General features: G+C 46.2%; 1 protein-coding gene across 1 annotated transcript in view; it reads left to right on the top strand.

Moving 5' to 3' along the window:
- The first annotated feature begins 17,489 nt into the window (after positions 1-17,489).
- LOC119385850 (uncharacterized) overlaps positions 17,490-25,532 on the top strand; it is a 103,582-nt gene continuing 95,539 nt past the window's right edge. The window contains 1 exon segment of the mRNA XM_037653222.2: positions 17,490-17,638. Within this exon segment, the coding sequence (XP_037509150.2) occupies positions 17,582-17,638 (57 nt within the window). The 5' untranslated portion in view covers positions 17,490-17,581.

Raw genomic sequence — 25,532 nt, forward strand, 5'->3', positions numbered from 1 at the left:
CGCGCAGCACAATACTTTACGGGACTATTGACGCTATATTAACGCGATAGCATTAAAGAGCTCGTTTCGCAGGAATTCCGGTGTCGGCGTCGGTGTCGGCGTCATTGGTTGTGAACGAAAAATCATCTTGTCCGTGACCGAAAAACCGAGAAAGATGCAAATAAAATAAATAAAAAACTTCGGCTCGAGTGAGAGTCGACCCTAGGCCAACTGCGTCTGCGTGACCACAAAGCCACATTATTGCTTGACGTTGCATCGAAAAAAAAAAAACCCTACATGAATGTCATGTAGCGGAAGGAGTCTCCTTAACGCATGTAATATTGAGTGGTAGAAGCGTAGAATCGCGACAGGCGTCAAAACATGTGAATTGCGCAATGCATGGGTGTTTTAAAGACCCATCCAATGCAAAGCGCTCACACATATTGAATCATCATCAGCTGCGAAAGCATCAACAAAGTGAGAAGCTGCGTAGGTTCGCGTGTTGCCTTACGGAAGCGTAGTGGGCCCTTCGCTTATTCGCAAACGGAAGAATTATGGCGTAGTGGACTGTAGGCCTACTTGCAGTATTCATTCTAGGATAGTTTGAAACAGCCAATCTTACGCGCACAGACGTTCGTTTCCTTGCGCCACGGTTGAGGCATGCAACGAGAACCGAAGCCAGGCTAGTAGTTCAGAAGGAGATGCCCGCGAGGCCCGAGTACGCTATCGTATTCTGCTCTGGAAGGCGAAGCTCAAGCTTCCTCCAAGCTTTAATCACAGGATGAAGGCGGTTTTGCTTAAAACTACAGTGTCGCCGAAGCAACACAGTCATCAGTCTACCAGCTTCATCATCTCATCATCAAATTCATGATGATGCTGACTCATGAATATTGTTTAATATTTACAGAGCAGCTTTATTTAAAAGCTGTTAACAAAGTACCACCTTGAATACTGTATTCGCCGTGTTTTTCTACCTGTAGTTAAAATATATTGCTAGTTGCTGCTTACACGAGCTTGCTTAAGCTTACATAATTTTGGCATTATTTTTTGTCTGTTAAAGCTACCGCAATGTTCCTTTGTTAAAGCTTGCGAATATTTGTGTTAAATGAAATCTTGTGGAATTCTGGGGATGATTCGAAAATGGTTACATTACCATTCTATATGGGGCTGCTTTGAAAATGGTTGCCTTGCTATTCGAAAACTATTCGTATTCTATTCGTATTCTATTTGTATTCTATTCGCATTCGTATTCGATTCGGTGTCATCGCTATTCCATTCCCATTCAGTTCGGTTCTAAAATTCATTATTCGCACACGGCACTGACTACGGTGACGGGGCCCGTCAGCGCAGTACCGTCGTAAAAGTGACGGGGCCCGTCACCGTAGTGTAAATTGTAATAGTGACGGGGCCCGTCATAATAGCGACGTACTTATAGTAACGGGCCCCGTCATCGTAAAGCGGTGACTACGGTGACGGGGCCCGTCAGCGCAGTTCCATCGTAAAAGTGACGGGGCCCCTTTACCGTAGATTTTTGGTCGTTTTAGACGCCCTCGTCGTGTGGCGTTCGTGGCGTAGTAGTTACTTGTGTGAGGCAATAAAGAAAAAAAAAGCGTTCATGGTGTAGTTGGTTGGCGCGCTCTCCATGGAGTGTTATGGCTTTAGGTCGTCAGTTCGATTCCTCCCGTTTTTTCTTCCTTTTTTTTCAGGTTATGCGTCAACATCAACGTCACTGCTCTGACGGAGTCGTAACTTTTTCGTTCATGTCTGCGGCGGTTAGACAGCCCTAACGTTCGGATGATGCGTTGTTCCTTGGCTTGTGCGAATATTCGAGCACTTCGAATATTCGAACGAATATTACAGTATTCGAATTCGCTTCGAAACGAATTTAAATTCTAGGACATTTCGAAGTATCCGAAATGAACGAATAGACATATATAAACCGCATGTAACCCCCTGTAAAGGTGGTTTCACTGCAATAGAGTTGTGCTATGCCGTGAACACACCTTTCCAAAAAAACATCCGCACTGCCGCGAAGCCCCACTTCAAGGTTAAATGAGCATGTAGTAAAGCCTTGTTAATTCAGAGTCACTGGGACTGTGACAAATTTAATTAAGCGAGTTTTCGAATTAACCAAACATACAGAAGGCGGGATGCAAGGAACTTTGTATTACTGGAAGTAATCAGAGGTGGTCGTTTGCTGTGCCTCCTAGTTTGCGGCTACAAGGGTTTTTTCCAGCAATACTTGGTCCGAATTTCGCCGCTAAACCGGGGAAACGGCGGGTCTGGCTGAGACCAGTGCAAGAAAAAAAAAAGAAAGAAGGGGAAAAAACGGTCTCGTGGTCAACTGAAATGCGCGCCTGCGGAAAAGAAGACGTGCTTCGCTGCAGCACAGTGGTGACACACGGGCAGCATGTCACCTGCTCCTCTCAGCGTCAGTGCGTCATGATGCGGCCATTCGCCCATCCTTTCTGGTAAAATAAAGAATGTAATAATGACCAGTGTGACGGAATTCGCGATGTGTTCTGGGTGGAAAAAGAGAATCATTGAAGCTTTCGAACTGAGTTTTCAAAGTAGGCGTTGCGGGCAAGTACTCCGCCAACAGTGCAAGTGCGCAAATTGCCGGAACAACCGCCAATCGGAGGTTCACACACATCGCGAATTCCGTCAGACCGCCCTTTATTAATTTCTCTATTTCCCCTGAAAGAATGGGTAAATCATGACGCACTGACGTTGAGAGAAGCATTCGTCATGCTGCCCGCGTGTCACAACCGTGTTGCAGTGAAGCACGTCTTCTTTTCCGCAGGCGCACATTTCAGTTGACCACGAGACCACCTTTTGTTTTGTTTTTTTCTTGCGCTGGCAGCAACGAGGCTGGGATGCTTCACTTGTCACTCATTAGTATCGCTACATTGCATTTCCTTGTGGCTCCTAAGGGCCATCGTTTCTGCGGATTTGCGGCTAAATCGGGATCGGGAATTGGCACATTGTTAACCGGGCTGGTACTCACCGCCGCTTCAAATTATCCACTCAGATTTACATTGCAAAATACAGGGCCATAGAAATCCTTCTAGTTATGCGGGATTTTGAAATAAAAGTTCGAATTAATGAGGTTTGACTGTATTACCCTCACATCGATTCATCATTCTTTAAGTTTAAAAGCTTGTTATACCGGCTTATATGCTTTAATTATAATAAATTTTAATTAACATATTTTAAAGGTTATCACTTGCATTCAACCGAAAGTCAAATCCTGCTACTAGTCAAAGTTGCTTCGAATTCGCTTCGGACCTAAAATTTACTATTCGCACAAGCCCTAGTTGTTCCTATGCGACCTCGGTTCTAATCGCGCTGAATAAGAAAATGTTTCCTTTTTTTTTCTATTTTCAGTATTGTTTCACAATACCGTCCCGAGCTTCCGGCTAGTCAACAATAGTTACTCATTCGTGGTAGCTCGGCTCAGCGTGGGAGAGCGGAGCCCGTTAATCAGCATGTCGCTGCGCCGCTGACGGTCATGCGCTGCGCAGCCAGTTACAGGGACGCCATGGGCGCAGCGAGGACAGACAGTCAAATCAGCAATGTTCCCTCCGAGATCTCTTTCGACCATGGAAAGCAATTCTAGAAAAAATCCAGGAAGACTTCAGGCGCAGGTGGCTGTTGTGGTCGGCGGTGCACGTCAGTACGAAAACATTTCGGGGGGGGGGGGGGGGGGGAGTAGCGACATTGGCGGCATGCTGATATGCAGCGTCAGCGGCGCAGCGACATGCTGATTAACGGGCTCCGCTCTCCCACGCTAAGCCGTGCTACCACGAATGAGTAACTATTGTTGACTAGCCGGAAGCTCGGGACGGTATTGTGAAACAATATTGAAAAAAGAAAAAAAAAGGGAAAATTTTCTTATTCAGCGCAATTAGAACGGAGGTCGCATAGGAACGCTAGGGCTCTCTAACCGCCGCAGACATGAACGAAAAAGTTACGACTCCGTCAGAGCAGTAACGTTGACGTTGACGCATAACTTGACAAAAAAAAAACGGGAGGAATCGAACTGACGACCTGCAGCCATAATACTATGGAGAGCGCGCCAACCAACTACGCCACGAACACCACACGACGTGGGCGTCTAAAACGACCAAAAATCTACGGTAAAGGGGCCCCGTCACTTTTACGACGGTACTGTGCTGACGGGCCCCGTCACCGTAGTCACCGCTTTACGATGACGGGGCCCGTTACTATAAGTACGTCGCTATTATGACGGGCCCCATCACTATCACAATTTACACTACGGTGACGGGCCCCGTCACTTTTATGACGGTACTGCGCTGACGGGCCCCGTCACCGTAGTCAGTGCCATTCGCACACCCCTAGATCCTCCCCCCCCCCTCTCTCTCCCTTCTCTCCTATCGACTATTTCATAAAAAGCAGTTCACAACATGCACTGAAAGTACAAATGCTTAGTACATGCCATTGGCGTGACCAGGGGGGCGGGGAGGTAGGGGTGTGGTATATATACGCGGGCACATAAAAATAGACGCACGAACATACATAAAAAAAAGCTGAACCTCCCCCCCCCCTCCTCTCCTTCCGAAAAAATTTTCTGGCGAAGCCCCCGATGCGTGCGATACGCATTTGTTTATATTTTACGAAAAGATCAGCACAGTTTATACAGAAACCATACACCGAGGTAACAAAGCACCGCAAATTCACAAACCAGTATTAGCGCCAAACATTTGCCCCTGTTTTGACTTTCTTGTCAGCCTCACTGGTTCTAGTGGTCACTCGAAAGTCGCGGGTTCGATCCCGGCCGTGGCGGTCGCGTTTCAATGTAGGCGAAATGCTAAAAGCCCGTTTACTGTACGTTGTCAGTGTACGTTAAAGAAGACCAAATGTTCAAATTTCCGGAGACCTCCACTACTGTATGAATTTGTTGTGGCATCGAAAACACCACATGTATGTAATATTTATATATATATATATATATATATATATATATATATAATATATATATATATTATATATATATATATATATATATATATATATATATATATATATATATATATATATATATATATAATCACGAGAGAGATAGAGACAAGGCGTACCCGCTTCGACCGCCCGTCCCACGGCTCTGACTCATTCTGCTCCACTGGCTGCGTTTATTACGGGCACGATCGAAACAAGCGGTGTAGCGGTACACGCACGAGAGACAGCGCATGAAACAGAGCCTCGGTGCCAGGGCCGGCGCAGTCTGGCAACCTCGGCCCTTTCGTTTATACGCACTTTGTGGCGCTGTCCTGTGCAAGGGATACACTTCAAAAACGAGCCGCAGCGCACGCGATGGACACAAGCGGAAAAGCGTGCCGCCCTAGCTTTTCCGCTACTCCTACAGAGCTGAGTGACGTTCGATCATATTATAGAGTTTGGAGAGGTCGCGCCGGCGACCCATCTGTGGTTTTGTCGGATTCGAACCGCGGGACGGCGGGCTAGCGTTGCGGAAATGCGCGAGGCCCGTCGTAAAGTTCAAGGCGGCCGCTTCCGCTTGGTCGTTGTTTGCTCGTTTAGTTTTCGCGTCGCGTGAGGCGAGGCTTGTGTGTGACTCGCGGCTCGAATTGATTTCGATGACGAGGAAATGCGTCGCGGTTGGCAACAGTGGCACTGCTCGCCGGACACGCGACCGTCGCCGCCGTCTCTGTGGACGACGACGACGCCGCGGACAAGAGCGCTTCCCCGTCACGTCTCCTTCGTGGGTGGAGATTTTGAAACGCTGGATTACCCCCGTACTCGTCATCAAGGTGAGAGGACACACGACTCGCTTCATCTTCCCCATTGTTGTCCACCAGTTCGTCGCACGCTATTCTTCGCGATGTTCAGAGTACTTCATTCCCTCCTTGCTCGTTAACCCCTTTCCCTTAATGCTTTCGCCCGCACCTCCTAGACTTATAAGCTGCACAGCCCTTTTGATCAGACGCTGAGCGAATTGGTCAGCCTACCGACCGGTTCTATTGTGTTAGCCGATCGAATTGAAAACGGGCGGACGTTAAAGGAGCACCGCGCAGAAAGCTCGTTTGTCATAAATATATTGTGAGTCGCCGTCCCACTAGTTGCGAAACTTTCCTAACAAGACGGCGATTTCTCCAGCCTGACGTCGGTGTATTAGAGTTGTCGTGCGGCGTACGTCTTTACAGAGTCTTTCGTTATATTTACCTTTGATGAAGCTCATTCTCCTATTCGTGTGTTCAGGAGCGCCGTTGGAGCCAATTTTAGCGATATCGGTGGCGTAGCGAGGGGGTGGCACTCCGGCCCCGTGCCCCCCACCCTCCCTCAAAAAGGACACTCCACCACACTTACCTGCCCCGACCCGATGTCGGATCAAGGACGTGCGCGATGTATAGCATAGGAAATGAGCAAGAAGGATACTTTACTGAAAATGGAGGAATGTGGATATTGGGGCTTTTATATATGTCTAAGTTCGCACAATGCCTGAAGTACGATAAAAAGTTTTTGCAGATGTGAGCTGGCACATTATTATCTTTAAATCCTCGCGACAGTCTTAAGTTCTGACGATCCCACGTTCAACCACCCACATACAAATGAGTGCTGAAAGGCTCCGGAACGTTGTTTTTTTTTCTATTATTATTATTATTGGCTAGAGGCGTAGGTCGGCAAACAATGTGGAGCTCACTCAGACTCCCTCATGAAATATATTTTGCCCTTCGGGCGCACTCGGACAGAAACTCGCAAAAGTTTTCCTCAACCAGACTCACTCGGACTCAGACTCACTAAATTTTTTCTCAACCGGACTCACTCGGACTCAAGTTCACCAAAATAGTACTCACTCGGACTCACTCAGACTCAGACTCACAGCTCGGTCTGAGAGAGTCTGAGTACGTCTGGGTGAGTCGACTCATGAGTCCGTTAGCTTATAATTAGCTTTTTCGTCCATGGCGCCAATGCTCTTCAGCGCCGATATCTCGCATAATCGGTGCTCTAAGATACGCTTTTTGATCTTGTACCTTCTAACACGAACTATCAGTGGTTGCAATCGAGTAACGACATTTTTAATTCCTATGAAAATTTGCGGGGGGGGGGGGGGGTTAAAACTCACGTCTCTGATCAATAAATATTGAGATGGCTATGAACGTCACTGCGTTGAAGTATGTGTGAGTAGACGTGAGTCAACCGTGAGCTGCCATAAGGCTGGTAGTAATGCTGAAGTTCAGTGGATAGGAGAGGTAACTCGCTGTTGCACCTGTAAACACACGCCTTTCTGGACCGTGACCCGTGGGCGGTATTCGGCCCTCAAAAACCCTGTATGTGATCCTCAGAGCCCTCGATCGAGAGATGGGCAATGTCACAAGTGGACGATGTGTTTGAAGACAGCAATACAAAACGTAGTGACGATGAATAAACGCCGGCACTTGTGTTATTTGTCTGTTTTTTTTTTCGCGTTCAGTAATATTTTTGTTCTCTCGACTATCGCTGACCTTAAATGTATACCCGTGCTCGTGCTATATTATTAATACTATTATTTTTGTATTTATTATTTTTTTTGAAGGCACAAGTTCCCCCTCCTTCGCATTATAATCGTGGTCGCGTAATAAATGTACAAGGACGGTATATTTCAGGAATGGATGTGAACAAATCTCGAGCTAATTGGCTGGTCATCATCACAAGGCGAAAACAGCGCACACTTCACGACACACGAGGCACGAGGCATACGCGCTGCGTCTCGTGTTCCTTCCACGGTCCTCGCGAAGTGCGCTCTATTTTTGCCGTGTGGTATTCCACGAGCATAATTCACGAAGCTTCGCATTCGTTAAGAGCTGTTTGCCAGTAGCCGCCCTGCTTGGTTAGTGAAATGTCCAACAACACAATTACCTAGCGCCTGTTCGCAAGAGCAGTTGTCTCTACAGAGCGTCCGATGAATACAAACTCACGCGATATTTGACGAGTCGAAAACGAATTTCGTTTGACTCATTGTTAGAGTTGTTAATAGTCCCCGAACTACAATGCATATGACCCACAAGCTCCCGGTACCTCGACGATACTAAGCCACTTGTTTCACGAAGGAATAAGCCTAAAAAGCGAGGTATTGGTGAGAACGATGCCCCAGGGCAGTCACTGACATAGCCTTCATTTTTTTTTCTTTTTATTTACACGTTTACGTTCTTTTGCAAACGCAATATTTTTCGGGACAAATTGCGTTACGACGTCGCGTTTCAGGCTAATTGGAACTGCTCAGAAACTTAAACGAGTAACGATCGTGCCCTCGATGCAGAGCGGAGGAAAAGAAGGTGAAGCGAAAAAACACGTCGTCCAACTTCATTAACCGCAGCTAACGATTATTAATCGGTAACCCACACGTTCCTCCAGAATGGCCGCCGAACCGGGGCGCAACCTGGATTCCTTTAACTTTTTTTCTTTTTGAGGATGGGGGTTTAAGCACCATTTATGCATGTGTGTTTGTATGTGTGCGTTTATATATACACATGGAAGATTTAAAAGAATTATGAGGGGGGTTGAGACCCCCAATGCACCCCCCCCCCCATTACCTTGCTACGCCAATGTCGCCGATGTACTTGCGGGTTGTCCTGATGAAGGGTGGTGGCCGATAGCTGAAGGGATATTTCGGAGAGGATAACATGCTTGAACCAGAGTCCTCGTTACATGGTGCTCGGATTTCCGACAAAGCAAGCGTTTCTAACCACTTCAATCATTTTTTTAAAATTTTGTGCCTTGGTAGTTCGCTCACTAAAGACAAGAGTAGTTCGTTGCCCTGGGCTATTTTAGCGAATAAAAAGAGAGATATGATTAATTACTTCTTGCCCGACCTGATAATGGTTGCCGCACACACGTATTAAGCGAGCTTCAACAAGACTGTCAATAAATTATTTCCTTGAAAAAATATTGAGCTCATTTTCCTGAAAATCCTCGGGCAAGATTCCTGCGCCCTCCAACACCGGAAAAGTGTACCTGGCTGAAAACAAACGAAGATTGTCTGAAAGAAAAAAGAAATACTTTAAATTGAGCACAGTGCTTGACGGTGATTTGTTGTGCGCCCAGCGTCGCTATATTTCCTAACCAGCTACGTAGGAATGCACTTAGCTAGATTCGAGTTTAAATAGCTGGTTACCAGATTCTGACTCAGTGTTCAGTGCGCGCGCTAAATTGCCTCCGATTTCCCGTTGGGCAAAGTTTTAGCTGAGCTGCTATAGTTCAAAAACAATAAAAAAAGCGCCCGTGATAGGGGAGCACGAAAGCTCTACACTGCTTCTCACCTGGGCCTCTTGTAATTATGCCGCTCTGCGTGCATTTAATCGGCAGTGACGGTTCAAAAGCAAGGAAATCATTTAGCTAACTCCAACTTTACCTTGGGGACGTTCAGCAGAAGTTCCGTGCAGCACTCGTGGACCACAACAGGTACATTAGGAGCTCTTTTAGAAGAACCCGTGAAGCTCAATGTGGCTTGGAGATTCAATGTGTAGGCATTGTACCCAAGTTTAGATAACTATATCAGGAAGTTATCGGTGTATGCTCTTTATAGCGGTGAAGGTAATTGCAGATCTTAGATGTATGTCTCAGACGCACGACGCTTTGGAAACTGCAATAATACATTGCCCTGAAGCTATAGAAACACCTGCCTGCTAAGCAAAAAGCACGCAGTGTCTGCACGTTTTATGAGCTCTATATTTCCAAGACTTCGCCTTTTTTTCCCTTTCCTATCTTCTTTCCTCTTTCTCTCCCCCAACTTCCTTTTCTCTATCTCTTCCTTCCACCCGAAAGAGTAGGCAAGTGTTGTACCCCACTAGGTGGAGGTTGTCCTCCTGCTCTCTTCCTCTCTCCTGTGTGTCAGTGTGAACTTGCGTATGCAAATGAAATAAATAAATAAATAAATAAATAAATAAATAAATAAATTAATTAATAATTGATTGATTAATTAATTAATGTTTTCAAGCATTTCTTGCTCATTTGCAGGTTTTTTAAACTAAAATTGCGCAGGCAGGAATTCAAAAGTTATGCGCGAAATGCGCAAGGTCGTGTCCCTCACAACACCTGCTTGCTTGTCATTCTTTCCCTTACAAGTTTTCTCCCCCCATACCATATTCCTTACGCTCCTCTTTCTATGTATCTTATTTTCCCGCTTTGTTTTCTTACACAGTGTCTTGGCGTCATTTCTGAAGGACATCATCACCCACATAATAATAATAATAATATCTGGGGTTTAACGTCCCAAAACCACGATATGATTATGAGAGACGCCGTAGTGGAGGGCTCCGGAAATTTCGACCACCTGGGGTTCTTTAACGTGCACCTAAATCTAAGTACACGGGCCTCAAACATTTTCGCCTCCATCGAAAATGCAGCCGCCGCGGCCGGGATTCGATCCCGCGACCTTCGGGTCAGTAGTCGAGCGCCATAACCACTAGACCACCGTGGCGGGGCCATCATCACCCACAGCACTCCACATTCAGAGCAGGACCTTCTTAAGGCACCGGTAGCGACATGGCGCAGCATACCTCCGAAGGCTAAACTAAATAATTTATTAAGGCGAAATCCTTAGATGTATCATCAAACACGAAAATTTACCGGGGTCCCGCGTCGGCGGTGTCAACACGAGGGATGCAAAAATTAATTACCACGTGATGACGTCATCATATGACGTCGCAGATCCACAAAATCTGTGTCTTCGTTATGAGGTCACCATGACGTCACCATGACGTCACTGTGACGTCTGATTACTCGACGTCACACAGTGACGTCACCAAATGACATGATCACTTGGCCAAAGGTGGGCCGATCACGCAGGCATGCAAAACCAGCTGGTGTGCCACCGACCCCGGAGGTAGTGCAAAACCACGTTAAGTGCGGAAAGCCATCGAATGAGAAGAAAAGATGGCTTTCGCCTTCGAGTCATCTTAGATGAATGCATAAGGGACCCTGTGAATTTTTCCGTGTTTGATGACATCATTCGATATACCTACTCCGTAAGTGAATGTCATATTACTAGCAGAAATTAACTAGTCGACACTTTATATCGATTGCGAAAGAATGTCATTCTTAAAATGATTATTTTCGCAAAAAAAGTGCCCTCGCTTTTGAATTGTGAAGCAAGCGATCCCTAAACAGGATTGCGGGCTGTTGCTCTTTGATTTTCATTGCGTATCACATTTTTTTCCCTTTCCTCAAGTGTAGGGTTGCCGAACGGGCACGACCTTAGTTAACTTTACCATCTTCTCTACTATGCCTTCCTGCTTCTCTGAATCCGCGTTTCTTTCCTTGAAGATTCCTCCTGAATTGCCTAACCCGAATCCGGAATCCTTTACGTACCTGTAAGGGGAAATTTGTAACCCAACAAAACGAAGAACTGATTTCAATTTTATCGATTCTTCCCATTCTTTGTGCAATACCCAGTGAAAGCATCGCGAGGTACACACTCAAACAAAATCGTGCCGAGTTCTCCATCTAACAATGACGTAAGCACCTTTCTAACGCTGTCTCGCTGTTCTGGCTACAACACGAACGCGATGAAACGTGCACACCTGAAGTTTCAGCATCGCCCTTGTAACGGCTGGTATCAACGTTAACGGGCGTTCCATAGGAAGTAAAATCAAGTGTTTTTAATTTCCGGGACGTCCTTTCCGGCAAAGCGCTATCTCGAATTGCCCTGGGGGTTTCTACTTGCAACATTCGCGAGATGCGAATGCGACGTCTGTTTTTCACGCTCGTGGAAAAGCAATTTAAATCGAGCGATTGGGGAGACATAACGACCCGCAGTTTAAGCTTTTCCGTGTTCCTCACCACAGCGCAACGCGTCGTCATGGCAACAACCAGGGCTCAGGCTTTTTAGGGGCGAAGCTCCTTAAGGCGGCACCCGTTCGTCCCTCGTAGTCGTAGTCGTAGTGCGTAACCAGTCTTACGCTTTGACCTCCAAGGTTGTGCCGGTGGGAGATTTTTCCTGTGCGTTGTTGAACAATAAAAAATTCGCAGCGTTAGCTAAAAGCCGACTTCTTCTGTCTCTCATTCCCATTAGCATCCATTCTTTACCTCCAAGGTAGTGCCTGGTGAGATTTCTCCTGTGCGTGATTAAACAATAAAAATTTTGTTCAAAACGCCGTTGATTGATGAAATAAACCAACGATAGACGCCAGATGTTTTGTAAAAGAAAAACGAAAGAACGCCAGATGTTTCTAAAGCAAAACGAAAATACGCCAGCTGTTTAACGAAAGACGCCAGATGTTTTCTAAAGCAATGGTTTTCTAAACAATGAAAATTCACAGCGTACATGTAAAATTAAAGTGAGCTGCAAGTCGTCATAACTCATCGAACCTTTAGTATAAACGCGCCCGATCTCACGTCGATGATGATGTACTGGGCAGAATTCACGGAAGATTCACGGTTTACCGATGAACCTCCGCAGCTTCGCCCACTCATCATCATTCACTCCGTGGATATGCTGTGATTTTTTTGAAGACGATAGTCTTTCTTGGGGAACTTAAACGCAGAAATTTTGGTCTGTCTTTCTGTCTGTCTGTCTTTCTGTTTGTCGGCACGTCCCTCGATTCAGCCACTCGGCCAAAGTTGAACCACTTGCCCAAGGGCCAGCCGTCTTGAACTGGTACGGCTGTTCATACTTGTGAACGTTGTCGATCAAAAAGTAAATATCATGCATATCTGAGGTGCAACATCACTAGGTAAGTATTAGGTGGCGTGTTCCTTTAATAGAAAATGCATACATACGTAATTTTAAGGACCCTAGTTTCTTAAGCTGCGCTGAAAATGCATAAGAATGGAAGCTTGAGCGAGTTGGTATGCGTTCATCTGTTGAAACAGCGCTCACTAGACGACGACGAAGTAAAAGAAGGCACAGGACAGGCGCTGCCTGTCCTGTGCCTTCTTTTACTTCGTCGTCGTCTAGTGAGCGCTGTTTCAACAAAGCTGAAAATGCGACTGCGCTGAAATTTGCCTTCCTCCGTGCCCTTCGCACGAGCTCATTGTTGTGTTTCGGTTTCGGTTCTGTATTGCACTGTACGAATGCCATGGGTTCGTGTTGAAAAACTTTAGTTTTGAGAAGGCCAAGAAGGTGAAAAAAAATATTTAAAAAATGAAAAAGCAGCGTTGTGGGCGGCCTTCAGGCTGCCGGTTGTGGGCGCCGCTCTGGCGTTCCTGTTTTACCCAGGTGACGTGTAAATAAAAGAGTGTGTGGAGAGTACTCGTTGAGTGCGGACGTTTCTCTGCTTCAGCGCTTCGCGCCAAACCGCGTTTTCGGCCTGGCTGGCGTCCCCGCCGGTCGCGTTGGTCACCGCAGGTCTTCGCCTGCTGCTGCGCCGGGACTACCAGCACGCAACACAGCACTCATGTTTCCCGACGTATTGCCAGATGGCGTCCATATCTCACACAGCGCCTCTTCTATCGTCTTTACACGACATTTGCAGCGAAGCACGCAGATACGCGGCCATTTTTTTTTCCTTTCTTTTCTTTTTGTCAAGGACGATATGAAGAGAAATGAGCCAGACTGAACTTAATGAGTGAATCGTTGCACTAGAAGTTGAGCAAGGAAAGAGAAATTACGAAAACAAGGACCAATTAACCTAAAAATTAGCGTACCCGGTTTCTTAGAGCATTTGCTGTTTATCTATGCGGAACTCAAGCGAATCACTTGTGTTAAATATAAGTGTATGCGTGTCTCAAGAAAGGGAGGTGGCGTCTTGGCAACATTTCTTTTTTTCAAGTTTAGTCATGTGCCGCCATGGTACGCTTTCGCATTTCATTGCCGGAATATGCCGCGAAAACAAGAACTGACCTTAGTCGGTCCCCAATCTTCTCGATTTCTAAGAACGGACGCAACACATTGTGCTCCCGGAGCCCCTGTAACCAAATTACGCTTGTTCGGAAGGCAGCCTTAAATTTCACCATGCTCGCCTTCCCTTTAAGCTGCCTATAAAATAATCCGTCCTCGAGTCTCGAGTCTTATTTAATTCAACGGTTCCCAGACGTTATGATTCGTGGCGCGCTCTTGGGTCCCTTTCGCTGTGTTTATCTTAAATTTTTTTAAAGGCCCGAACGGAGGACAAGACCATTTCTGCTCCTTCCTCGTCGTCGCCTTTCATTATTTCACTCCGCCTGACCTTTCAGTCTCCGAGCGAATTATACGACCGTGTTATATAAATTTCGACAAAGAGAAAATGTCTTCATTTGTGCGCCGAGGAGTTCATTTTCTCTCCTTAGTCGCATTGGGCTACGCTGTTAAAATCGCGCTGCGGTGTGCTTCTGCAGCGTCCCTGCGAGACCGCTTATTTCGAACATCTCGAATTAGCGAGTAACGAAATCTCTCCACACAGTGTTAAGTACGACGGGGCCGGACAGAGGGGATATGCAGAAGCAGATATAAATATGAATAACAGACCCGAGTGAAACCGCCTTGCGCGAATTCCTCTTGGTCACAGAGAGAAAGTGGAATTTTTCCGCCGGCGAGAAACTTAATTTATGCCGGCGCTGGAGGGCCGAGGCAGAAGAGAACTATAAAACAAAAAGAGTGAAAGCGACTATAAAACACTGGTTCCTGGTGGCTGGATAGCCTCGGCACAGCCTGTTTTCATTACAGCCGCGCTGCAGTTAATGTGCAATGGAAAGTGAAAAGTGCAACGCTGGAACGTGAACGTTAAGTGAAAGAAATGGTGTAGTAAGAGGTGTTGTGGGCAGTTTAAACGGTGGTCGTTTGCACGTTGTCACGTTACCACGTTACGTCGGTACTAAATGAAAAGCTATATGGCTGTAACGTGTAATTATTTTATTCTTTTTCAGAAAATAGGGAGGGGGGGGTCGTTGAGGAACATGGAACTTACGACCCTGTAATGGGCGGCACAGTACGGAACTTAGGCTCTCGAAGCAGCGTTGGTGAGATGAAAGAAATTTATGTTCACGAGCTACAGCAATAAATTGAGTTCTGTCTTGAAAGTTCATGCATTCATCGCCGTCGCTGAGTCAGGTGCCTACTTGCTCTATATGTAGTACGGTTTCGGTATGCCGGAAAAGAAATTCTCGCTCAAACTACTCATAATTTTCTTTCTTAAAGACGATAGTCTATCTTGGGATACTTAAACGCAGGAATTTTGGTCTGTCTGTCTTTCTGTTTGTCGGCACGTCACTCGATTCAACCACTCGGCCAAAGTTTAACCACTTGCCCAAGGACCAGCCATCTTGAACAGGTACGGCTGTTCATACTTGTGAACGTTGTCGATCAAAAAGTAAATACCACGCATATCTCAGGCGCAACATCACTAGGTAAGTATTAGGTGTTGTGTTCCTTTAGTAGAAAGTGCATACATACGCAATTCCAAAGACTCTACTTTCTTAAGCTGCGCTGAAAATGCGACTGCGCTGAAACTTGCCTTCCTCCATGCCCTCTGCACGAGCTCATTGTTGTGTTTCGGTTTCGGTTCTGTATTGCACTGTACGAATGCCATGGGGCGCCGCTCTGGCATTCCTGTTTTACGCAGGCGACGTGTAAATAAAAGAGTGTGTGGAGAGTACTCGTTGACTGCGGACGTTTCTTCTTCTTCAGCGCATCGCGCCAAACCGCGTGTTCGGGCTGGTTGGCGTCCCCACCGGTCGCGTTGGTCACCGCCGGTATTCGCCTGCTGCTGCGCCGGGACTACCAGCCCGCAATACAGCACTCATGTTTCCCGACGCATTGCCAGATGGCGTCCATATCTCACGCAGCGCCTCTTCTATCGTCACGACATTTGCAGCGAAGCACGCAGATACGCGGCCAATTTTTTAACACGAAAGTGTTTTATGCCGTGGTCCACCAAGACTTCAGTGACGTATTTCCGTCACGAAAATGACGTCGAAAAAATATACACAATCAGACGGCAAAGAAAAAAAGGTACCGTCAACAGGCATCGAACCCACGACCACTCGGTCCGCAACAACAGATGCCGGGTACGCTATCCACTGCGCCACGGTCACAGACTCTGGAGGCTTACAAACGCGCCTTTTATATCTACCACTCTCCCGGTCGGCTGGGTGGTGTTTACCTCTGGGAGTAATAAGGTAAAGCAATTCGTCATTGCTGTGGCCTCCGCGACTAGCACCTGCAACACGTTACGCGTCCGTCCCATTCGGCGCGTTTTCAATAGAAGTTGAATTTTGTCAATGCCTTAACACACCGCGAGGTGGCGAACTTTGCCCAAGCGTCGTAAAAGCGTCGGCTATAGCGTCGGCCTCGCTCAGCATCACGCTAATACAAACCAAAAATAGCTCTGCGACGCGCGCCTGCCTCAAATGGCTGTAACACCGCGTTCCCCGCTCACGCGCTCGCCCCGAGAAAAATCGCGGCCGGGCTACCGGGGCGGCACGACGCGCTTTGCGTTTCCCTCTAGTCCGGCCGTGGTGTTCAATCACATTTTAACATGCCGCGGGATGGCGACCAAGTTCTGCGTCCAATATGCGACGCTCTTCTGGCTATCACACCTCGTTCTCTGATTACGCTTTCACCGTTAACTACTACAGCTACCACAAGGGTTTGTTTAAATCATTTAACATGGACGTTAGTCGTCGGGATGGAGATGTACCACCAATCATCAAAGTGGGTGTATACAGGTTAAACGGCGCCATTAGCTGCCAGACATCAATATACATTGTGCAAACTCTCTTATATCAATGTACAGTAAGCGTTCAGTTACTTCTGTAAGGGAACGCTTTACTTTCGTGTTATTCCAATTCCTATGACGGAGGGATCAACCGTGTTTTTTTTTTCAGAGACCCTTCGTACGAAAATTTCGGTTGCCTGGAAGTATGACAGCGCTCTCTCTGAACGTTCCAAGAACGGATATTGTACCGGCTCTTACAAAAGCGATACCGTAAAAAAATACAGGAAGGCGTGACCACTATCCCAGAGTAACGATGCTTTAACATTTTAAGGCTTCTTCAATAGTTGAGTTTATTTCTGCGTGAACAATTAAAGCCCACGTAAGAGTACACATCGCTGTTTTTCAAGATAATGTACTTCGTGGACCTCTTCCCCGAGCTTTCCGTAACAGGTCACGATGCGGTTGTGCTCAATAAATTCTGACAAATTTCAACTACCGTAAATGCTCGCAAACTACCTGCGCTTACTCCTGTTGACTAACCGTTGGGTAGTGTAAGCTAACTGCTTAATATTGTCGGCTAATTTTTGCCATCCGCTGTAGTAACAGCAACCCTGTCATCATTCAGTCTACATCCAAGGATTGTGTTGCTTACCAACTTTTTTCCTTAAATCTTTTAAGTGCTACACGGGAGCGTATCTTCCTTGCTATGACGCGCTGGATTAGTGTAGTAATTACTACACTACAGTTAGACAACATTTAACGTCCCCTGTGCTTTACCTGGCCTAACTGTGTGTTGGATTCGTTTGGTTGTATCTAACAGCAGAAACGAAGCACTTCCATCCCATGCCTCAAACATGAGTAGGTCTTATCGAAGAAGCTAGTAGTGAAGTAAAAAAATGACAATTGTGACGTACCCAGGAGAGCATCAGCGATGGCCCTGGTGGGAGCAAGACTGGTCAAGCCACCCGCCGCCGAATCCTCCACGTCGCCGAAACGTCGCACCACCGGAAGTGATGACCGACCCGCTGGGAGCACTTTGGGAGTCTGCTGGCTACCCCAGCTGTGAAGAGGTGGGTCGCTGCGTTTATACACGGTTCCACAGTTTTCGCTCTTTCGCCCGTGTCCACGATTGGCGAAACGAGACAACAACAACAACAACAACAACAACAACAACAACAACAACAACAACAACAACAACACAATAACAACACAACAACACAACAACAACAACAACAACAACAACAACAACAAGTGATTTACAAACAGTCCTTGAAGGGCCCCTAAACAGCCTCTGAATATACAAAGCACGAGCGCGGTATTTTCTCATGGCGTTTGCCGTCTTTTCGGCCCAATTCATGACGACAGCAGTCTGCTCAGGTGACGTCATAAGGAAATAAGCACTCGACGGGTACATATACGAGCAATATCAATTGTGAATTGTCTCCTACCCTGCTTTGCCAAGCAGTCGCTCGTCCGTTGTGTCTTATCTCGCATGACTATATATCGTGCATGGTCAACTGATTTCACTCCGTTTTGTGTGTTTTCGATTACACAAGCGGAGATAACAGCGTCTGAAAGGCGCAAGATGCTGATAGGCTCAACGCTTAGTGCTGACATTGTCCACGTGTTTTACAAATAAATAAGTGGCGCGGTGGAGACAGCGCCGGTAGGAATCGGAGTGGTGCAGGCGAGAAAGAAACCACTCTCTCGTCTTTTAACTTGGAGTGGTTTAGGGGCCCTTTAACGAGCGAATATATTTGTAAATTAGGCTGAACCTTTTTCTTTCTCTCTCCTTCGGTTGCCACAGATGCAAACCCAAAAGAAATTTCGAGTTAACTTCGCACTTATTGGCAGGTTTAAATGCTAATGTAAACACAGAGGCACGTTAGAGATGTCGTCGGCACACACTAGTACTTTAACTATACCGATAGTTAAAGCCTTCGTTTTCTTCGTAACCATGAAAATGAAAACTAAGAAGTGACTTACAAGTTTGCACAATGCTTCACTCTATCTCGGAAATCTGCTAAAGTTGCTGAAGCTCAAGAACTTTCGAACAAGCTTCGACGTGAAAATTATCAGGACGCGAACCTTTCACATGATCTCCGCTCCCCGTCGACTAATGTGTTCTGCTGGTAAGACACGGCCGAGGAGCGATAAGTGCGTCGATAAAAAACAAAGAAAAGAATAAAAGATCAAACGGAGGAGAGGGCGAGCCGAGGCAAATCTGTGCGGCGTGTTGATGGAAGCTTAATGCAGCGAACATCTCGGAATGAATCGCATAAAGAGAGGGTCGACGAATATCGAGCGCGCGGCTGCACCACCGTCATCAGTACAGCCTTATACGGGACTTGTTGAAAAACGCACGCACACGTTCGTGTTTCGGGCAAGTCTAAAATAAATAGAGATTTCGCTTCCGCATAATGTCTTCGGCGCCGCTGTCGTCGAGAATTTCTTCGAGCCGAAGTGACGGCGACACGAGGCCGCGCTATCTCACTTATGGTCCCCGTTTCCACGCGTTTAGACTATGTCTTAGTTTTCATCTTGGCTTCTTCCGGCTCCAGTCCTCCCTTCCCGTCAGCCCCCTCTTCCGGAGCTGAAAATTCAAACGCTCCGCTGGCGTTGTTTGCATAAACAGTGGCGGACGGCGCGTTTTCTTACCTAGACAGTAATACAAATAACTTAGGAGAAACAAGAAAATACGCAAAGGTATAGCGCGAAGCTTGTTTACTTGATATGCTGGCTTCTGGAGGAATGTTGAAGTTGTTGTTATTGTTGTTGTTGTTGTTGTTGTTGTTGTTGTATCGCTCACTCAGTACTTCGTACATGCTAATGCGAACTCGCGTTCTGACGCGTTCTTTTATCGTTAGTTTTGACACGCGCTCGGAATGCAAGCACTGATCCGCGAATATGGCTGAGCACAAAGTACGAGTTGACAGCCTCTAGCTTTTCGCAAAACAAATGCGCATGCACGAGCAACATGACAGAGAAAGAAAACAAAAGTTAGATGACATGTCAACCCCGACGTCAAGGCAACCTGATGTCAAGTTTGATTTGATTTGGTTTGAAAAATGAAAGCTCAGAAACAAAAAAAAAAGAACAAACGTATGCACACTGATGTAATGTTGGCGTACGAACCATTTTTAAACTCCTCGTCACATTAGTTCTGTCTACCAGGTCAACCATATGATGAGTTACTAAAAAATTTACGGCATAACACATACTGCAATGGCACGATTTGCTGTTGTATCATCTTAACGAATGAATGATGGCCAGCTGCCGCTGTCTTAAACAACTGCTGCCCCACAAAAGGCTGGCAGCGTTCTGTAATATTGAACAAATAAATCATTAAAAAATTACGCAGAGAAATAAACGAAACATTTGTATTGCGCTTGGTAATGCTGATTAACCGTTTATGGTTTCTTTCGTTATAAAGCAGTAGTGTGGGAGGAATTTCAGCAACGTTCGATCTAGAGATGGTATTCTCTGTTATGGGAGTGCGCGGCACTTAGTATGCCCCTAATGAGAGACATAAACATTTTAATGAAGCTGGAGATGTTTGCCTGGCTGTTCGCCTGACATGCTACTCCAGGTGCTGGGTGACGATTATGATATATACAGTGATAAACGCATAACACATACAGCCACACAAGTTTACAAAGTTTAGTTCAGTCTCGTGGCCCGCAAGAAAGTCAACAGCGCTTTCGTGTCACGTAGCGCACAGGTGCTGCTTTGCCATGGGCCCAGAACATGTCGCAACTCTAAGCACGATCTCCGTTGAAGACGCAAGGCCACCTTCAGAGACTGTCTCTCTGATGCGTATAGCTTACATTCACAAAGAACATGATGCAGATCTTCTTGGACGTTACATTGGACGCACATTGGTGAGTCCGACAGCTTAATCTTGCTCAACAATGCTTTTCGGAGTATTGAAAGTTGACGACGTTGGTAGGGCTTTGTGGTAACGAAAAAATGCCCCCACCTCCCCGAAGGGAATCGTGAGGAAATGTGAATGTATTTCTTGCGCCGAGAGAGGGTACCGTTGCCGTCAGACATTCGCCTTCACCGACTTCTGCCATAGCTTTGAGAGGCGCCCAGCCAGCGAACGGTCGAGAGTGAGGCGCGAGCGGACGGGAGAGTGAGGCGCGAGCGGACGGGAGAGTGGGGCGCCAGCGTTCTCGGCTCGGCGTTGGCGTTTCACAGCGGCGTCTCGAGCACATATTTCCGGATGTTCTTGAGAGGCGCCCAGCCAGCGAACGGTCGAGAGTGAGGCGCGAGCGGATGGGACAGTGGGGCGCAGGGAGGAGAGAGAGCGAACGGCGAGAGAAGGAGCGGCGAAGCACTGCACCTACCCTCTCCTACGCTCTCTCGCACCACATGCTCCGGTTGCTAGGGGCGAGGATAAGCGCGCGCGCCCGCAGCTGTTGCTATGGGAGAGGGCGCCGCGGACAACGCCGGACGCCTGACATAGCCCGACTAAGAAATGCATTCGCATTTAAAAGGGTAGGCATATAAACATGGGCACAAGCAGAGCAAAAAGGAACATTAGCACAGTAGAATACAATAACACAGCAACAAACCATAAATTGCAGAGAACGCATGGTGGTGGCAAAGAACGAAGACGGAAATTTATCTGCGCGTGCTCAAGAGAAAGCCGTGTTAGCCGGTTAATTTTGAACTTATCTGGAACCTCGAGAAAGACACCGGTGTACGTGTGAAAATTCCTCGTTACGCAAGATAGGCTATGGCATAACTGCATACGTGCTGCCGCTATCACTGACATGTCATGACTCGAACAGAAATCGCAAAGCTCGTTTGGTATCAACGGTACTGTGATCTCTGTAATTTTCGAAGACAGCGTTGTGTCTCGTTTATTCGTCACTCTGTCCCCGTCTGTGTGCGGTGCAACATTTCTAAAATTCTCCACGGTACGGCAAAAGTTTACGTCCAATTAATCTTGTAGGGCAGAGAAGGTTGCGGAGGACTACCGTGTGTAGCAACCTCCCCCTACCTCTATCCCTTTGCCCGTTTCCTTTCAAAAAGAAAAATAAAGTTTTTACCTACCTTGACTGTTGCAATGGCCTCCCTGCTCTAGATGGAAGCGACTACAGACAAGAGTAACAACACCAATGTGGCATTCTGTGAGCTTTGTCAATATGCCTTGTACATCATCTCTCAGGTAATTTCTTGCAGGTAAAGGGGTTTTTGATTCCCCGCATGGTAGTGCATAGCATCTATAACATTCTTTTTGTCAGCCGTAAAGGCAAACCTCATTTAGCCATTGTTGCCAGGTAACGCTCGTACTCCTTTATGACGAATGACAACTAATTCGTTAAGTATTTACGAAGCTTTACAGAACGGCAGCGATAAATTATACGGCAGTAGGGTACGCCTTTGGGCTGGTTGGTTCACGATTAACAGTAGAAAACAGCGCTAAAAGACGGGACGAAGAAAGAACTCAAACAGCGGCGCTGACTAATAACCAAATGTGTTTTATTCTTCCAGTCCGCATATATATATACTCCACCACAATCTCAAGGAAAACACAAAAGGAAAAAAAATGATGATTAGCCTGCGCAGAGGCCAAAAAAAAAATAAAATAAGAGCTCAATCGGACAGGAGAGTTAACTTCTTCGGAAGGAGGGAGATAGAGGGGATGCTGACCCATGCCTCTACGACGTTATAGATATGATACGCTTCAGAAATAACATGCACGCTTTCATCGTGGTACTTTGAAAAGAAAATCGAATATTTAGAAGATGGCTGGCAACCACATTCATTACAGTGAAGAGACAGTTGACTATCTCTGGCTTGTTTACGGACGTTGTTCGCATGCTCGCGCATGCGGTCATTAGCGCACCGGACCGTTTGAACAACATAGTAACGCCCGCAAGAAAGAGGTATCTTATACACCAACACTATCACAACATTCAACATACTTCTGGCGGTGCTTCTTCCTACATCTTTTCGTCTTGATCTCTCGATTAACCTGCTGACACAGGCTACCAAGCTTACTTCTGGCAGAAAACAACGACCTAACGCCTGCCTTTCTATAACGACGCCCTTTATTTTCTCAATATAAGCCCTGAGCACTGCGAACTGGCTGTAGGTGGCAGATGTTGCTATTCCCTAATACTTCAATAATATCTGGGGTTTAACGTCCTAAAAGCACGATATGATTATGAGGGACGCTCTCTAATACTTTAATAGCATTATCGGCGTAGTCCTTCTGAAATTTGCGACATTGAACCTTTATTTTTAAAGCTATTACTATTGAATTAAGAATATCTTGACGTAATCCCTGACAGTAATCTTGACGAGTGTGCGTAATTAGTCTCGACGAGTAGGCGCACATCCTCGTTTTTTTCTTTTCTTCTCCGCGTGTTTGCGATGTTAATCCCTCATTTGAGACATGTTCCAACTGGCGCGCCTTTCGCCGCTTGTTCAGCGCGTAATTAGGTCTGCATACTTTAGGGAAGCGCACGCATTCTTGCTAGTACTGATACCGCGTGCTCTATTTTGGATGTTATTAAGGCGAAAGCCTTAGATGCCTCATTAAACGTGAAAACTGACCGACGGCGTCGGCGGCGTCAACACGAGTGATGCAAGAAAGCCATAATTATGTGATGACGTCATCAGATGACGACATCATGACGTCAAAGATCAGCAAAAATTGTGATGACATCCTGACGACACATCACATGATGACGTAATCACGTTAGATTGGCGCTTGTTCAAGGTGCGCCGATCACGGAGGCAGTCCAAAACCAAACGACGTGCACAAAGCTTGCAATGCCTCCGATACTGGAGGCAGTGTAAAACCTCGTTGGGTGAAGAAAGCTTTCGGAGAGGGGGCGGGAGCGGATCAGCTCATCGAGTGAGAAGAAAAAAAGGAACAAGATGGCTTTCGCCTCCGAGCAGTCTTAGACGAATGCATAAGGAATCCCGTGAGTCTTTTATGGAATGTGCCGATCAACTTATGGCGAGCCGTCAGCGTCTGGGCGACGACGACGAAGTTGCGCCTCAGCAGCTCCGCACGTTCGAGCCGAGTGCGAGAGAAGACCCGGGCAAGTGAAGGCGCAGTTTGTAACAAGTCGTTCAAATAAAGGACATGTGGTTCAAGTGAAGTTACACGAGATTCCGCCCTAGTCGAGGCTGATGTCCGTTCCGGGATACCCTACTGCAAAAATCTGTCGGTGATCCCACGGGTGAAATACATAGGGCCCTTTTTAGAGGAACGCTTAAAAACGATCAGGTTAAGTCGCATTAGTGATTTACCCTGCCATCAGCGAAAAATGTTAATTAATATGGGTGTAAGAGTGCTTATAAACTAGAAAGACAGCAGGTGAACAAAACTTTGAAGTTCTTTCACTAGCTCGCAGTGGCGCCACGAAATTTAACGGCGTCTGCGCAAGCCTAGTCATTTCTTTCAAAGAATGCTTTAGAACATAAGGAAGTCTACAAGTGGAACTTGGAAAGTTTCGAGAACGATTACTGAGCCACAGCATCCCAAACGCAGGAGACAAATTTCGAAACCTGATACAGTACAACCACATACTGGCGGTGGGTTGTCACTTTGAAGTTAAAAAAAAAAGGTGGAATTCTGACGTTTTTTTTTGCTAATAATCAACCTCTAGTTGCTCAGAAGTACTGAAAGAATGTTAAATCATTATATGACCTTTTTCTGTATTTTGTAAAGCGTGCCCCGCCGCATATAATCAACCTTTAGTTGCTCTGAAGTACTGAAAGAATGTTAAATCATCATATGACCTTTTTTTGTTTTTGTATTTTGTAAAGCGTGCACCGCCGCAAGTAGAGTAATGCTGAGGCGGTGCATGCTTTACAGGATACAAAATATACAGGGTGTATTGCAAGATCATACAGGATACATTTAAAGGATATATATTATAAGAGAAACGTAGGTGTACTTTCTTAAAACAACAGCTGTTTATGCTGTCGCTCCGGTCGAAACGTCGACAGAATAAGCAGTTGTTGTTTTAAGAAAGCGCGTCATGTGTGTGCATACAATAAAGCTCGTTATGAACATTACGACCTATTTTTAGGGGCGAAGCTCCTTAAGGCGGCACCCGTTCGTCCCTCGTAGTCGTAGTCGTAGTGCGTAACCAGTCTTACGCTTTGACCTCCAAGGTGGTGCCGGTGGGAGATTTTTCCTGTGCGTTGTTGAACAATAAAAAATTCGCAGCGTGCGCGTTAACTAAAAGCCGAATTCTTCTGTCTCTCATTCCCCATTAGCAGCCATTGGCATGTTCCAGTAGGAAACGTTAGTAGAAGTAGAAGTGTAAGTGTTAGCTAAAAGCCGACTTCTTCTGTCTCTCATTCCCATTAGCAGCCATTGTTTACCTCCAAGGTAGTGCCTGGTGAGATTTCTCCTGTGCGCGATTAAACAATCAAAATTTTGTTCAAAACGCCGTTGATTGATGAAATAAACCAACGAAAGACGCCAGATGTTTTGTAAAAGCAAAACGAAAGAACGCCAGATGTTTCTAAAGCAAAATGAAAAGACGCCAGCTGCTTAACGAAAGACGCCAGATGTTTTCTAAGGCAATGGTTTTCTAAACAACGAAAATTCACAGCGTACATGTAAAATTAAAGTGAGCTGCAAGTCGTCATAACTCATCGAACCTTTAGTATAAACGCGCCCGATCTCACGTCGGTGATGATGTACTGGGCAGAATTCACGGAAGATTCACGGTTTACCGATGAACCTCCGCAGCTTCGCCCACTCATCATCATTCACTCCGTGGATATGCTGTGATTTTTTTGATCCCCGTGCTTAAGAAACTGTCTAGTGACACCTGTAACCTGAAGTAATCCAACAAAACAATAGAGCAGAAAAAAATAACAAACAAGCATAATCATCAACAAATGACCATCTGTTGTGTTTGATTGGTGTTGTCCCAACAGGGACAAAAGGGTGATACGTGGACGACGAGAAAGTAAACAGCT

Source organism: Rhipicephalus sanguineus, chromosome 3 (genome assembly GCF_013339695.2).
Source record: "Rhipicephalus sanguineus isolate Rsan-2018 chromosome 3, BIME_Rsan_1.4, whole genome shotgun sequence".
Lineage (NCBI taxonomy): Eukaryota > Metazoa > Arthropoda > Arachnida > Ixodida > Ixodidae > Rhipicephalus > Rhipicephalus sanguineus.